Source organism: Nicotiana attenuata, unplaced genomic scaffold, assembly GCF_001879085.1.
Source record: "Nicotiana attenuata strain UT unplaced genomic scaffold, NIATTr2, whole genome shotgun sequence".
NCBI lineage: Eukaryota > Viridiplantae > Streptophyta > Magnoliopsida > Solanales > Solanaceae > Nicotiana > Nicotiana attenuata.
Genome location: NW_017670247.1, coordinates 1,149,295 through 1,166,085, shown reverse-complemented (window position 1 = coordinate 1,166,085; position 16,791 = coordinate 1,149,295). Strand labels below are relative to the sequence as shown.

At 33.5% G+C, this 16,791-nt stretch overlaps 3 protein-coding genes across 3 annotated transcripts in view; 1 reads left to right on the top strand and 2 right to left on the bottom strand.

Annotated features, from left to right (window-relative positions):
• LOC109236604 (serine/threonine-protein phosphatase 7 long form homolog) overlaps window positions 1-417 on the bottom strand; it is a 2,495-nt gene extending 2,078 nt beyond the window's left edge. The window contains exon 1 of the mRNA XM_019402793.1: window positions 407-417. Within this exon, the coding sequence (XP_019258338.1) occupies window positions 407-417 (11 nt within the window). The remainder of the gene's footprint in view (window positions 1-406) is intronic.
• On the top strand, window positions 70-2,494 carry LOC109236628 (dihydroflavonol 4-reductase-like). Its single transcript, XM_019402822.1, has 2 exons — window positions 70-580; window positions 1,641-2,494. Exons 1-2 carry the CDS (start codon window positions 463-465, stop codon window positions 1,838-1,840), a joined length of 318 nt encoding a protein of 105 aa, XP_019258367.1. The 5' UTR covers window positions 70-462; the 3' UTR covers window positions 1,841-2,494.
• Window positions 2,495-2,599: 105 nt separating this feature from the next.
• On the bottom strand, window positions 2,600-5,148 carry LOC109236629 (ubiquitin-like protein 5). Its single transcript, XM_019402823.1, has 2 exons — window positions 4,788-5,148; window positions 2,600-2,874 (listed from the first exon to the last, which is right to left on the bottom strand). The coding sequence occupies exon 1, from the start codon at window positions 5,015-5,017 to the stop codon at window positions 4,796-4,798; it is 222 nt and encodes a 73-aa protein (XP_019258368.1). The 5' UTR covers window positions 5,018-5,148; the 3' UTR covers window positions 2,600-2,874; window positions 4,788-4,795.
• Between the last annotated feature and the right edge of the window lie 11,643 nt (window positions 5,149-16,791).

Here is a 16,791-nt window from a genome sequence, read left to right as displayed (position 1 = left end):
CATACTAAGTAACTGGAAAGTGGGGGGACCAGCAGTGGGGTGAGATTGTTTTTTAATGGGTATCTGCGAATTGTCTTGGGGAAGAAGAAGGAGTCTTTATTTTATTAAAGCAATACGCAATATTATACTGCGAATTGCTTATACGCAGTATAATACTGCGAATTGCTGGGCCCAAAAATCGGAGTGTACTCAATTCGCAGTATTGTACTGCGAATTACTTTAACGGCTAAATTTCGGTTAAAGTAATTCGCAGTATAATACTGCAAATTAGTTAGGTAGTTACGTAACTTTTTTTTTTAGTAGTAAAAACGTGTTTTTTGTCCAAAAGATCATTAGAAAAGCTTGGGACTCCCTCAGCTGCCGTCCACACACCAAAACAGAAAAGAAAAGGGTAGGCACAGTTTACCTTCTCTGCATTGACTCTGAATCACTAGAACCAGTATCACTGTATCAGGGCAAGCAATGGAAAGCAAGAGTAGTGGAGAAGGAAAGGTGGTATGTGTAACTGGGGCCTCTGGTTTCATAGCTTTGTTGCTGCTACAACTTGGTTACACTGGCAATGCCACTGTTTGCAACCTCAGTCAGCTCTCTTTCTTCTTTCTCTCAATATTTTGGATTTATTTCTTAGTATTATTTGTGTATCACTTTAACTTTGGATCATTTTCATGAGCTTGTTTATTCTATTTGATTTCTGAATTGGTTTCATTTTCTTGGTCCACGTTTGTACCAAGGTCCAAATATCATGCTTCTCCTATTATTCATGCAGCTATCTGACTCCAAGATTTAGATGAAGTCAATGTACTTCAGCAGGTCGATGTATATTTCTTTTCCTAATTCATCATAAAATTATGAGAAGCTCTATCTGCTAATCGGGAAGTTATTCTTTTTATATATAGATAGGAGCAGTAGAACTAGAATTAGACTGGCCAACTGGGGCAGTGGCGGATCCAGGATTTTAAAGTTATGGGTGCTCGCCGATAAAGACTTCAAAAGAATAGGAAAAATAAATTTACTTGTGGGTGTTCACTCAATATTTATCTAAATATTTGTACAATTACCTATGTAAATTTACTAAATATAGTCAAAGTTAATGGGTGCTTAAGTACCCACAAGTGTCCATGTACATCAGCCACTGACGGGGGCGGATATAGTGTTAAAGTTATGGGTTCATTAAACCCATTAGCTTTGGCTCAAACCCTGTATACATGTTAAAACTTCACTAAATAAGCACAAATAATATATTTCAATAGAGGGCTCTGATATCTATCATCAGAAAGTGGAGTTAATTTCGAGTTTTCTCTACTATAATAGTTAAGTTACAACTATAATTTTTGTTACGTTAAAATAACTTAACTTTACCTAGTATAACAGTAGACTCACGAATTGCTTCTCGTCATGTTGAAGTATAATATTAAAGTCACTGAGATATCAATAATACGAAATTGACTTTCAGAAATGTTATGTCCATTCAGTTCTTGTTTTAGTCAAATCGAAGTGGTGGTTTCACATACATTTGATATTCAGGACAGAATAGAAATTCTGCAACAATTTGACGTGATCATGGGCTCAGCTGATTGCTATTAATTCTTTGAACGTATCAGAGTGTCTCTGCATCTAAAATGTTAGTTATAAACACGCAGAGGATACAAGCAAAATGGATCACCTGCTAAGACTTGACGGAGCTAAAGAGAGGCTGCATCTATTCAAAGCTGAGTTACTTGAAGAGCGATCATTTGATCCTGCTATTGATGGTTGTGAAGGAGTATTTCATACAGCACCCCCTGTTTCTCTCACAGCAAAATCCAAGTCAGAAACCTGTTTTGTTGCAGTCCTCGATTAAATTAGTGTACTGATGTCCAAGAGATGTCTTCAAAGAGGAGCATGTTTGTATGTAACTTAAAAGAAAACATTATCTTTTTCCATCTTTCAGGAGGAACTCGTGGATCCTGCTGTAAAAGGAACATTAAATGTCCTTAGGTCATGTGCCAAATCACCATCTGTCAGAAGAGTGGTGATAACTTCTTCTACTGCTTCTATTATATGCAACAAAAATCGTTTAATTCCTGGAGCTGTGGCTGATGAGACTTGGTATTCCGACCCCCAATTCTGCGAAGAAAGAAAGGTCCATGTGTCTACTTTGGTAGTTTTTCAAATTTGATTTGATGAGTCTGCTGATCCTTTGGTTAATGTAGTAATAGGTTTGGAACTTGTATGACCGTCTTTTTAGTAGTTGTCTTGTGTTACAGAATCACTAGAATCAAGCTTTAACATCACTAAAAATACAGATATTTCCTTGTATAAGTATAATAGTATACCTGATTTCTAGGGAGTTCAAAATCTGTTAAGAATACACACATTTGTGTTTGTGTGTGCGCATCAGCGCGTGCTATGTGGACTGTCTCCGCAAGTAAGAAATAGTTCTTTTCTTTTCTTTTTTGATAGGCAAGTAAGAAATAGTTCTTATACCAGAAATTTAGTTAATTCTGCACTCCCTGTTGTACCAAGTGTGAAACAAAACCTATATTTCTTGAGATGCTAAGTATGTGTCCTTATTTGGAAGATGTATTTGAAGACAACAGTTTAGTTTAAGCAAAAAAAAGAACAAGGAAGCTCAGTCACAAATTCTATTATTTTACGTAGCCAAAGTTTGTTCAACCACAGTTTTTCTAATAAGAAAATCTCTTACAAATATAATTCCTTGTACACAAGGCAAAATACCGACCAGTTACATGGCATTCACAATCACAAAGTTGGAGCATTTTCCTTCGAGTCGATTAAACATGTCAAACTTTTCATTACAAGCCAATAATCAAGCTTTTATTCAAAACATGGTAGCTCAGATACGTCCCCAGTACATTTCCATCCAAGATAAACCTAAAATAATACATGGAAATAATGAATATCAATGGCCAGGAGTAATACATAGATATGCTACAGTAAACAATGCACTGGAAACACAATCAAACCAAAACTTGCTAACACAATATCACACAAGCAATTCAGTAGTAGGTCCTTTATCACAGTGATAGAAAATAAGTGGGCTACTATAAAAGAAATGTCATCAATGTATCAATTACTCTCTAGAAGAGTAATCCTCTGAAATTTCAGAATACAGCACCAAGTCAGGGCAACATGGGGAGCAGAACCACATACCTTGTCTTCCACATAGAATGTCACACATTGAGCATTCATGGAATATCCCTGGTTTCATTTTACGTCCACACATCCTATTTCAAGGCGCTTTGCTCTAAACACAAATGATTCTCTTGAAATCCTAAACCAGCAGCTCACCGATACCTAAAGACTAGGCACTCTTAATTTTATAAAGCACCAGTAAAACCACTCATTCTGCTTGCCTCATCAAAGTAATGGAGCCTGGAGGTGAGCTTTATTGAGTACTATATCTTGGGTGGGTAAGGCTGCATATGCAGTTGCCCCTGATACCCGAATAGATAAGCATTTAGCACCGAGGGAGTCAGTGCTCTGATATAGTTTGATATCACGCGTTATTTCATGGTTTTTAAAGTTCAATGGGGAATGTAACTTTTTCTTTCTATTGAGTCCCTTTGCTACCCGAATAAAGAAGCATTGGGCACCAAAGATGTAGCAAAGACACACTGAAAAGTAGCCAAGACTCGAAGACACTATTATTAGGAGATAACTTCTTTCTTTGTTCGTTTTTATATATTTTGCATACATCCTAATATGGCACTAAAAGACGTTTTCTTTAATAACTTGAGAGCATATTTCACCAATTTCATTAGTCAGAAGTACATTACTGTCACCAAAAACAACCGAAATACCTCAAGGTAGAAGATTGCATAATTTCTAACTTTCCGAATCATAAACAGTTTAAAGGTTATGGTACCCAAGTATGGTTACTTCTGGGTGTTTATCCAAGGACTCAAGCGATCTCAGTCCAATTTCAAGATATTTTTTTACAACTAAAAGAGAGAAAACACCAACTTGTATCAAGCTAAGCCATTGTTGTTGTAAAAGAGAAAAGGCACCAACTTGATGGTATCATACAAGTGTATGGCCCATACGTGAAGCTAGGAAATTCAACAAGGGTATTCAAATTTTTAACACCCTTAGCCAATGGGCTATGCAAGGATGTTCAAAGTCTATTTTTTAATAAAAAAAGTAATAGTTTGCCCTATACATAGTATAATTTTTTGGTGAAGGGTGTTCAGTGGACAACCCTTTGCCATACATAGTTTCGCCCGTGTATGGGCAACTATATATTTGATACCGTTCTACATAGTTTTAGCAACAACAACCAGTTGGGAATAAACACCTTTTCCACATCTTACAATTTGAATAAAAGTTTTGGGATTTCTCAAAGCTTTGGCACAGCCCCTAAAAAAAATTCCCAACGCGTTGCCCCCTCAAAATACAGAGGGATGCATTCACGAATACTACAACAGTTCAGACCATCAAACCCCAAATTGCATAAAACCTTCGTATACCCAACAACATATACATACAACAAATCGCCAAAAGGGGGAGTAAAACCTCAATCACATAAGCAAATTAACAAATCAATTCCAAGCCAACCAAACATCAAGAACACAGATCAAACCCAAATTTTCAACTAAACACAAAATCATAATTCATAAAATCAACCCATCAGTTGATCATAAAGCAGAGTAAAAATTCAATCATAATTCATATTAACAAAAGTTTCTTAGCTCAAACCCAAAAAAAAAAAAAAAAAAAAAAAAAAAACCCATCAGATCACACTCCAAAAGTAACACAAAAAACCCTCCTCAAATTCCAAAAGTTACCTATTGAATTAGTTGTAGTAGAGCTCAAGGCCCATGCCATCGTGAATTTCGTAGTCCCTGAGGGTAATATGGTCCTTGTAGACATTGTACCACTTCTGGATACGAATCTTGTCGGCGCGTGTACCGGTCTGAGCAGCAACCAGCTTCTTCAAGTCACCGATGGTGTCATCTTCGTTGCACTTCACCTTCACCTTCTTCCCCAATCGATCGTTCAAAACCACCTCTATCATCTTCTCTCTTTTTGTTGCTTTGAATATGAAGAATGCAAAACCTAAAATTTTGATTTTTGTAGAGGTCGAAGGGTCAATATATAATGTGTTGGGTCTTCGCCGCCCTTGTCCGAATGGACAAAGATACCCTTGGATTGGAGGGAAAGTTTCACTTTAGTCAGCTTGTAAAAATTTGGGACGAGGGGTACATATTGTAATAGAAAATAGAATATTGCTGCCTAGGGGGTACCTTAACATGTCGTATTCAACTTTGAATGGGAATAGATGCTTCCTAATCCTAACCACACAAGTAAAAGAGAATTTTTTTCTATTAAAGTTTATAAAATATTTTTCACCTAAGAAAATATTTACTTATTCAAGTAGATATTTGAAGAAAAATTAGTGTATTTATATAAATGGTGTTCGAATTAAATCGTGCACACTTCTGCCCACGTATTTTGCTACTTAAATTTTGGTGAATGTTATGTGACTTTGGTTACTAAAACCTCTTCAAAAGGTTCAAAGTATTTTCTTAATATTAAAATTATTATGATAATTTATTGATTTTATTTACCAAATGCAGGGCGGCTCTAATGTTGTAGATTATAAGGCATACACCTTAGGCCCCCAATTTTGAGGGGCCTATTTTCTAGAAATAACATGTTCATAGGTAATTTTTTTTTAAATATCTATCTATATTATATTAAAAGGAGAGTAGTGAAGCATGTGGTTAAGCCAGGTGGCATAATCACAAAAAGCCAAGTGTCATTGTTAAGACAAAATAAACTACCTTTTTAACTAAAAAACTTTTTAAAATTTTGAATTAATTAGTTACTCTTTTTGAATTAATAAATAAATAATAACGATAAGCTATTATTAAAAAACGAAAAGTATTGAATAAAAAGACTGCCCAATTCAAATTGGGGAAGTAGTTATAGTTGGTGTTTCAAGAGTTATTTTATTTAATAAAAAATGAAAAAATAATAAAAAAATTAAATTAAGCTACAATAAAAAAATATAGACAAAAAATTAATATATGTCTTACCTTTTTAACCAAAAAAACTTTTTTAAATTTTGAATTAATTTAGTACTCTTTTGAATTAATTAAATATAAATATAATTATTAAATCTACATTAAAAAACGAAAATATAAAATAAAAAAAAACTACCCAATAATCACAAAAAGCCATGTGGCATAATCACAAAAGGGCTAAGTGTCATGTTAAGACAAAAATAAACTACCTTTTTACTAAAAAAACTTTATAAAATTAAAATAATTAGTTTACTCTTTTTGAATTAATAAATTATAAATATATTATAGTTAGCTATATAAAAAACGAAAAATAAAAAAAAACTGCCCATTCAAAATTGGGAGTTAGTTTATAGTTGGTGTTCAAAGTTATTTTAAAATAAAAAAAAATGAATAATAATAAAAAATTAAATTAGCTTACAATAAAAAAATGCAAAAAATTTAATTATTCTCTTACCATTTTAACCAAAAAAACTTTATTAAATTTTGAAATTAATTAGTTACTGCTTTTTGAATTAATAAATATAAATATATTATAATTAGCTATATTAAAAAACGAAAATATAAAAAAAAAAAAAAAAACTACCCATAATCACAAAAGCCAAGTGCATAATCAACAAAAAGCCATAGTGTCATTGTTAAGACAAAAAACAACTACCTTTTTAACTAAAAAACTTTTTAAAATTGTTGAATTAATAGTTACTCCTTTTGAATTAATAAATATAAATATATATATATTAGCTATATTAAAAAAACGAAAATATAAAAAAAAATAACACCCATTTCAAATGTAGGGAGTAGTTTATAGTTTGGTGTTTCAAAGTTATTTAAAATAAAAAATGCAATTATATAATAAAAAATTAAATTAGCTACAATAAAGAAAATGCAAAAAATTAATTATTTGTCTTGACTTTTTAACCAAATTTTTTTTTTAAATTTTGAATTAGTTAGTCTCTTTTTGAATTAATAAAATATAGATTATATTAAATTAGCTATATTAAAAAAACGAAAAAAAAATACCCATTTAAATTGGGAGTAGTTTATAGTTGGTGTTTCAAGTTATTTTAAAATAAAAAAATGAAAAAATTAAAAAATTACAATATAGCTACAATAAAAAAACGCAAAAAATTAATTAAAAAAAAACTACCTATTCAAGTTGGGGAATTATTTCAATTTCGAGTTTTAAAATTATTTTAAAATAAAAAACTAAAATAAAAAATAAAAATTGCCAATTCAAATTGGGTATGGTTTCAATTTGGAGTTTAAAATTATTTTAAAAATAAAAAATGGAAAAATAAAATAAAAATTGCCATTTTAAATTGAGGAGTGATTTCTTTCTAATATAGTAGTCTCTCTCTCTCTCTCTCTTCTCTCTCTCTCTCTCTCTCTCTCTCTCTCTCTCTCTCTCTCTCTTATATATATATATATAATATATATATATATATTATATATATATATTATATATATATATATATAATATATATATATATATATATATAAAAGAAGAAAATATAATGTTGTAATTTTGTATCACATTCGAAGATTTGGAAAATCTTCATTTTTAATTGGACTAATAAGTAATAAATGACTAAAGTTATGGGACATTGTAAATCCTATTTAAAACTACTTTGCCGCTTTAATTTTAGGCATTAAAAGGTATTTGCAAGAAATATGATTGAACAGGGTAACATCGAAAGACTTTTTTGAAGCCTGCCGTGCTTTTTTGTAATATTGTTTACTCTTGAAAAATCGAACAAATTTATAAAACCAAATTCATTGTGATTAAGCCAAGTGACAAACTATTATAAAGCCACTAGGCAATTTAGCATAATTTTATTACTAATACTTAATTTAAAATAAAATATTTTTTTTCAAATCAGAATGTCGTATCTTAATTAATAAGATTTAAAAAAAATTACATTGAAAGATAAAAACAACGCCTCTATCTTAATTAATTATAAAGATAAAGATATAGGTATTATAAAAAATACGATAAATTTAAACATTAATATGAACAATAGAATTACACAAATTAAAAGAAAAAGAGAAAAAAATATAAATAAATAATTTCAATGTAGAAATATTTGGAAGGATAAGACTTATTTAATTTTTGAGAAGAGAAAGTATATTAAAGAATAACGAATAAACTTTGCATTGTGGTTAAGCTAAGTGACAAACTACTATAAAACTACTTGGCAATTTAGGATAATATTAATACTAATACTTAATTTGAATTTAATTTTTTTTTTGAATCTTAATGAAAAGAAAGTGAATATTTTTGTGAAGATATTGTCTGTCTTATCTTAATTAATAAAATTTTAAAAAAACAAATAAATTAAAAGATAAAAACAACACCTTTGTCTTAATTAATTATAAAGATAATAATATAGGTATTTTAGAAAATATGATAAATTTATACATTAATAGGAACAATAGAATAAAAGAATAAAAGTAAATAAAAAATTTTACTACAAGAAAAAAAAACATATTTTTACTTATAATGTATTATAATGGAAGTAACAGACAAGAATATATTAATTTTAAGTTATGGGTAATGCAATATGGACAAGAAATTTGAGAAATTTCTGCTTTTTGAGAAATTTTTGCTTTTTTATTAATATATTTTTAATGATTATATATAACTTTAATCTGAAAGATTAATATTTTAAAGTTATTTACACATAAATCAAATAACTCAAATCACATGTTTGTATCCGCGCATCGCGCTGGTACTAATACTAGTTAACATATAAAAGGAGAAGTAAATCCATGAAATTAATGCAAGTGTCAACACCAAATATTAACACATGTCATATTTTAGGACAAAACTCCAATACTTTTGGACACACAAAAAATTTTAAAATAGAAAAGAAATTACGAAATTTTAATATTAACCAATTTAGTTATTAATTAACATCATGGAGTCCCACGTTTTTTGGCAAATACTTTTAAAAACTGAAAACTATTTATTCCAATTCCAGACTCCCACGTTTTTCATCAGTTTTTTTATTTAATTTATTACTGTTATAAACCTAAAAATTCATCAAAAAACTTTTTACATAGAAATAGTAATGAAGCAAAAAAAAAAAACAAAAAAAAAAAAACTCCACGATTTGATCGTGGTCTCAAACGTGAGGAACAAAATTATTCACAATGGATACTGCCTCCCATGTTGGCAGTTATTTTACTTATTCATCAGAATTGGAAATTAGATTTTTTTTTTAGTTAAGAATAATCAATCAGTTATCTTAAAAGTTCACGCTTAATTATAGTTACAACTCCTACAAGGTAACAATTACAATCCTCTTCAAGTGTACTGTTTTAAGTCAAAGCCTTCACGGTTTTACTTTAATTACAGTTACAATTCCTAATAATAAGGAGATAGACAAGGCAACAGTTACAATCCTCTTGAAGTGCTATTCAAGCCAAAGCCTTCATGTTTTCACTTGTCGTTTCAACCAAATACATATGTTTTCAGGGAAGATGAAGATGATCTGAAGGTAGAAAGCTTTCTTTTTTCATTTTTTCATCTTGAGGCTTCTATAATTATATCTGTCCATCTCATAATTGTTCTTTCGCATACACTTCTAATTCCCTATTGCTTGAAATTTGTGCTTCTATTTCGTCTTTATAGTAACTATAACAATTGCTTTGAAAAGTGTAAATGTTAGTTATGTTCCATTGGCTAAGTTACTTGGAAACTACTAACTGAACCCACAAAAAAATTTATATTGCAACTTGGTTAATGATTGGTTGCTTAATCCAAAATCTGATTATTCTATATTTGTGTTTAGGATAAGGAGTGATTTGTATAGGAGGTCGTGGCTAGAAAAAAATTTGGAGCTCTAACTCAAGTAAAATTATTAATTTGTGCCAGTAAGAATCTTTACCAATTCAGGACATTTTTTATGGTTTTCATTTCTCTAATCCCTTTTTTTTTTCTTACTTATCTTCTTCTTTTGTTTGGTCATGGTTATAAGAAGGAGATTGAGTATCCAAATATAGAATTGTAAATAATGTTTTGTCATTGAAGTATTCATTGTTTTTATGTCTTTTTTTGTTGGTAACTGTTCCTTCTCTTTTCACTTTATTCTTTTCTGTTGTCCTCTATTTCTTCTTCTTTGTTTCTTTTTATAGAGTAATAAAATCGAGAAAACTATTCTAATTTTATACTTATGACGCATTTTGAATGGTAAATTAAATTTTATAGTATTTACAGTTATGCCGATAAATGGTAAAGTTTTCACTTAACAATATGCCAGATGATTATTGAGCAGTTGTGGTAGATGTTTTAATATTTTTTTATATTTAAGTTTTCTAAGGATTCTGTTATATAGGTTCTTAAAAGTCTTCTTTCTAAATTTTTCATGGAATGATGGCGTTTGTTTTCCATGGGAGAGAAGAAGCTGATGGAAGGCTTGAAAACTATATGTTTTCTTTTTAGATTAACTTGCCCATCTAAGTAAGACATTTTATTTTGTGTTTAACTGTTTTAAATATCGATTTCAGTAGTAATAATTATTTTATGTACGTTGATTTTTCTTTGCTTGATTAACTTATGCTTTTTTCATTTTCCTTGAAAAACTCTACTCATGTACGGTATATTTTCTACTGATTCTGAAAGTCCTTTATTCTGACACCTTTTTTTGTTAGTCATAATTTATTTGATACCAACAAAGTATGTTTCTGTATTCCTTCACAATACTGGTTAATTGAGTAATTCCTTAGTATAAAGAAAGAATAAAGAATTAAAGAAAACTAAGAAAAATAGTTTTTACGGTATTATGTCACAATAACAAATATTAAATCACAATCTAAAAAGGTATAGTAATATATTTTATAAAAATATTCAATATTGACGCTTTAAGTTTAACTAAACAGGGGTATACTGGTTACTCAATAATTTTTTTTTTCTGTAGATTATGATCTATGATTTTAGTTTTCTCTTTAAAATTCATATTCAAGAGAATTTTCATGCATTATAAAATATTTTTAAACATTAGGACAAAGTAAATAAAAATTTTAATATAACTTTGAAGTGGAATGAGAAAAGAAAATTTATAAAAACTCTAATATAATTTTGAAGTGGAATAACAAAAGAAAATTTTGAATTTAAATAAAAAGATAATTTTTTTTCAGTAGATGTGAAAGTGTTTAGCTTCACGGTCAAATAACTACTTCTAATATATTGGATTAGACTGAAGTCTTCTTCTCAACTATATTTGATTATATCATTTCTATTATGCATAACAAACCCTCATTACTAATGGAATCCAAATGATCTCTAGACTGATTAGAAGATCCTTTCAATTGGCTAGAATCCGTTACTTGAACGAAACTAGATCTTATGGAATCATATTGAATATTTGACGATACATTCTGTACCTATTTTAGTTCATCCGAGGACATAATTTTATCTTTAAGTTTAAATCCCTATTTATTATATGTATCTTTTATAGCTAAATAATTATTTCATGGATTGATCAGTCATTATAAGGCGTTTTGATGCTAATTACACAAGTGTGAAGATACTGTCATTTTATACCATGTCTTGTATGGGTCATGAAGATATAGTTTGGGTGCCAATTAAAGTGGTTGGTCCATTAAGTACTACAAGATTTTACAACCAAACATTTTATAAAATCATCATACTTGGCTTTCTACTAATTATTCTCTTTATTTCTTTGATAAGAGTCGGGAACAAGTACTTCAAAATAAAGAAATGAGTACTTTCAAGATCTTTAAAAACACGGCAAAGATTGTCTGGGCGGGTAATATTAAGATGAGGAATCCATTGAACTTGCTTTCATTCACAAGAAGATATAAGCAAGAAAGAATTGGCTTAAACAACTTGAGGTTGGGACCATTAATATTTTTATTTTGTTTTGATTAGCTTACGTCCAAATATTCCTAATTTGACTCATCATTCTCTATTTTTTATACTTTCCAGCTTGATACCCATCTATACAAGAAAGAAAAGTATATTTCATACACTGAATTTGTTAAGCAAGAGCTTATTCTATTTTCAATGGTTGATATTTGAAGTTCTATCTGGATCGAAGGAAGATTTTGTTTTGTGCCTTTAAGAGGAACTTTGTTAATTTGTACTAACATAGTGTAGTATAAATGGCCTTTTTCGAATGGTACTAATAAATTTGAGAATCAGAATATGATCCAAGACGCATTTTCTTATGAATACTTTCCTCACTAGCTATTTTCTAATGGATACATATATTTCCTTATGACATAAAGGTATGAATATCAAGTGGATTTACATGTTCATAAAATAATCGCACTTGCAAACTCCTTTATATCTACCATATTTTTTAGGTAACATTTTCTTATAAAAGAATTTTCGTTTAATATTCTCCGCGCAACGCGCGGGTACAGATAGTAGTATATTTAATACTTTTAGTACAAAAGTAGATTTTTTTCATTTAAAAGGTAATTTTTTCTGAAATATATAAAAATTTAGGCCTCATAATAAATTTTGGCTTTAAATCATTGTTCACCCTAAAAACTGGATAACAATTAAACTTGTAATGTGGTTTTAAGGATACGTGATTTCACCTAATACCAATTGATTAACTTAAAGATAAGTGATGGGAATTAACAAGAATGTAAAACAAACCAATGCCTAGACAGTGCCCTTAAGCTAATGAACCCTCGAGCTTAGTAAAGTAAGAACAATTAAAGAACAACGAGTTGATAAACCAGAGAAAAAGAGAAATATTATATTGATTTTATTTGTATGAATGTAAAGTGTCTACAAATGATGGGGGCTCCCCTTTTTATACTAGAAGAATCCTAATTATGGTACAATTCTATTTATGTAAGTAAATCCCATGATTGGTACAAATAACCGCCCATGATTTGATCTGTTCCGAGATTTTTGCCGTGATCTTCGAACGGTTACGGATATCTCGCCTTTCCGTTATCGCACTTAACTTGAATTCGGTCATACTCAATCTCGATTGCTGCTGGCCTAGGTCTCGACGGACACCTCGATTCTTGAACTCGACACCTCGTCTTTGTGCTATAGTCCGATCCATTACGAGGCTGACCCTCGATGTGATCTCATAGTCTCGATTAAATAGCAAATCGGGCAAGCCCGATTTTAACCGTATACAGATAGTCCCCTCGTTTCTTGGAGTGTAATGAGAAGAAACGAACTGAGCCTTCGATATTATACCTCGACCAGTTATGATGTCACTCTTGTGACGTAAACGACTGAAGCGTCGCGTCGGTACGGTTCCCAAGATCATTAATTAGCGCCGGTTGGTGGTCGGCCACTAGTGCCTTTGAACCGTCATGGCAAACAATATAAACATACCATCTTCACAATTTTGTCAAACTTTACTTCCAAAATCTCTTCTAATCTTCAAAACACTTCTTCTCCCTTCAAGTTTTTCAATTCTTCACATCCCGTTTGCTAACCTTCTCACAAAACAACAAGTTTTATCTCCTTCTTTCTCTGAACTCATATAACAATGGCGAAAACATCAAAAACCGTTCATCAAAAGGAAAAAGTCTCTTCATCACGGCCCACCGGTGATAAAACGTCGGTGGAGCCACGCATCGAAGAGTGTGTTCCCGGGTCGTGCGATCTTACCTCCGATTTTAAAGTTGAGAAAACCTTGTCGGTACCTGGCTGATGAGAGCCAATGTCGAGATACATATGCTCGATAACCGATGGTGATCTTAAGCAGGTGAAAAAAGATTGCTATTGGGAAAACAAGGAGGTGGTGATTTCCACCCCTGAAGAGGACATCACTACTTACGTAGAAGGGTTCTTAAGTGTTTACACTTACCCTTTTATGCTGGGTCCCGTCGATCCTGTTATACTCGACTTCTGTTGCTAGTACCGAATAACCCTAGGCCTAATCCACCCCTCTTTTTAGCGCATCGTTATTTTTCTCCAATTCTCCGTGAGCAAGGTCGAAGGGATGTCTTTCACCCTCGACCATCTCATTAGACTGTACAGCCCCCGTCTCTATCGAGGCGGATTAATAAGGCTTCAGTGCCGGGCCACAAAGGTGCTGTTCTCGAGCATAGACGAGGACAAAGATCGAGGATGGATGGGCCGGTTTGTCCGAGTGAGGACTTCCGACATAATCCCGGCAGAGAAGATGCCATTCCCCGAAGAATGGAACATGGAGCGTAAGCATAAACCCCGCCCTTGACCTCCATTTATTGTCTCGTTCTTTTTGCTTTTTTTCTCATTGATGTTCCTTCCTATGATGCAGCAATTTCTTGGGTGCACGGTGCAATCCCAAACCTCGAAGGATGGGTTCGGAAATTGGCTTCGACCTCTTCGTACGCTGAGCGCTCGTGGCGCGATTTGGCAAGGGGCCGATGGGAAGCCAAAAATCACGGTAAGCTTCTCTATCCCTGTTAGATGCCCTTCTATGAAATGTTTCTTGTTTATTTTTACTTGATTTCCTCCTATACAGGTCTCAGAGACAATGCTGTCATGAGGCCTCCCCCACTTGGGGAAGAGGAGACCCCGAAACCGGCTAAGGATAAGAAGAGGAAAAGGGGCTCGCCTTCCAATACTCCAAAGCCTAAAAAGAGCAAGGCTCGTAAGTCAAAGAAAGACAATATCGCTCTACCTGCCGACGTAGTCCAGAAACTACAAGATGAAGAAGAGGATAAAGAAGATGCAGACTATGAGCTGGTGGCACGAAAGAGGGGGAGCGCCGAAGCTTCAAAGGCAGCTGAGGCAATGATGGTCGAGGAGGCTCATTTTCGGACCGAGGAGATCTCGGAAGATGGTCCGACCAAAGTCCCCGAGTCATTGGAGGCTGAAGATGTCTCCCTCTGTGACGAACAATCGGCAAGTGTGCCTGTCCGCCGTGACGAACAGTCGACGGGTGTGCCTGAAGGGTCCGGTTCCGATGCCCTCTGAAAAGGAGAGAGCACCCCAAGTGTCTTGCTTGGGAAAATAAACATTGATGATTCGCCGCCCCTCCCCACATTTTCTGAGGGGCAATTTTAGGAGGCCCAGGCTATGGAGACCCCCGACGTGGGAACGGACCACGAAGAGGATGACTTATTTTGTGGCTGCTTCCAGGGGGTCGATGATGTTTCCAATCTGGATGCATCGATCATCTTTGATGAGGCTCAGCGACTCCTGAACCAAGTAGACTTCATCCCCCATTATTAGTTTTACATTTGCCTTTATTTCCTTTTGCCTGATTTCCTTCCTTTCTCCATAGGCCATGACGCTTCATCGGGAAGCATTTCCAAATCCCGAGCCGAGCTGAACCGATGTGAGGCCGATCTTAAAAGGCTCACGCAGGAGAGAGATTCCCTCAAACTCTTTAGTGGGCAAAAAGAAGAGGAGATCAAGGACCTCCGAACTGAACTTGCCAAAGCTCACAAAGAGTAGACTAACTTGATTGAATAGGTAATGAAGAATTTTCTTAGAATTTTGGTGTGTCGATCCGGGGATGACGACTAATACTTTGATCATGCAGGTTCAGGAGAAGGCCAAAAAGGTCGACCAGCTTCGCGAGGAGGCCAAGATGAAAGAGGCAAAGACTTTGGGGTGGAAGCAGAACAGGGACCGCCTCACCTCGGAGAAAGATACTGCTCGAGCCCAGCTATGTTCGGCCGAGCGTCAACTCCAAAGCATGAAGGAGGAGAGCTTGGCCCGAGCCAAGAAAATTAAGGAGCTCGAGACTCAGTTGGCTGCTGAGCTTGCGAAGGCCACATTTGAGGCAAAAAGAGTAAAGGCCGACGCGGAAGTGGTCGTGGCCGTCTACCAAGCTGATGCCGAAGCCGCTCACGCTCGAGCAAAGGATATTTCTGATGCTGCTCAGGCTCGATCATTTTATGATGCTGAGCATGCAAATTCCAGTCTCGGAGAGAGATCTCCCGAGGAGATTCATGCTCGTGGCTTTGACCTTACTGTCGAAATCGAAAACGCGAAAGTGCTAGAGGACAAAGCCAAAGCTTTGCTCTCTGATGATGATGAATCCGGGAGTGCGAGCGGATCCGAGAGCGGAGAAGATGAAGATGAAGCTCCCGGGGAAGATTAGGCACTTAGAATTTTTTCTTCTTTTTTGGATTTTTGTGTAAGACCCTGAGTGGTCTTTGTAAATACTTTAGCATATATGAAAGATACTTTTTCTTTCCGATTTGCCTCTGATTTCTGTTTTGTGGAAATTCTGTTTTGCTTTTGCCTTATGATAATTCTGATATACTTTAGGTCTTGTGAAAAATTTGACTCACTTTGTTACCTTGTGCAAATTTTGTTGGAATCGGATTGCTATAGTTTCTATAATCCAGTGAGTACTTGCTCGAACTTAGAGTAGTAAAAACCCTTAGGTTTTGGCTTAGTGAGGGCGGGTCCTCGAGCTCAACAATGTGATGGCTCTTATGCTCTTGAATCGGGCCGATATGGCCTCAAAAGAGTGGTTTTTTCCCCTTTTTTGGCTTAAAAGTTTAATCATATAAAAATTTATTATGCCTTAGCATGATATAAATTTGTACCCATTAGGATTCAGTGTTATCGAAAAACTTTGTTATGCCTTAGCATAAGTTTGTTCGAGAGTTCAAACAATTTGGTACCTCTTAAGGTTTTCGAGGGTTGATGTTATCGAAACCCTATGTAAATTTGCCGAGGGTAGCCCTTTTTAAACCGGTTTTATGAAGATATTTGAAGGCCCGTTTGATTACGGAATTCGGACGTCTCCGAACCGTGTTAGTTTGGCCATAGACTTTAACTTGTTATTTGCCCATTGGGCTCGTTTCTCGATTA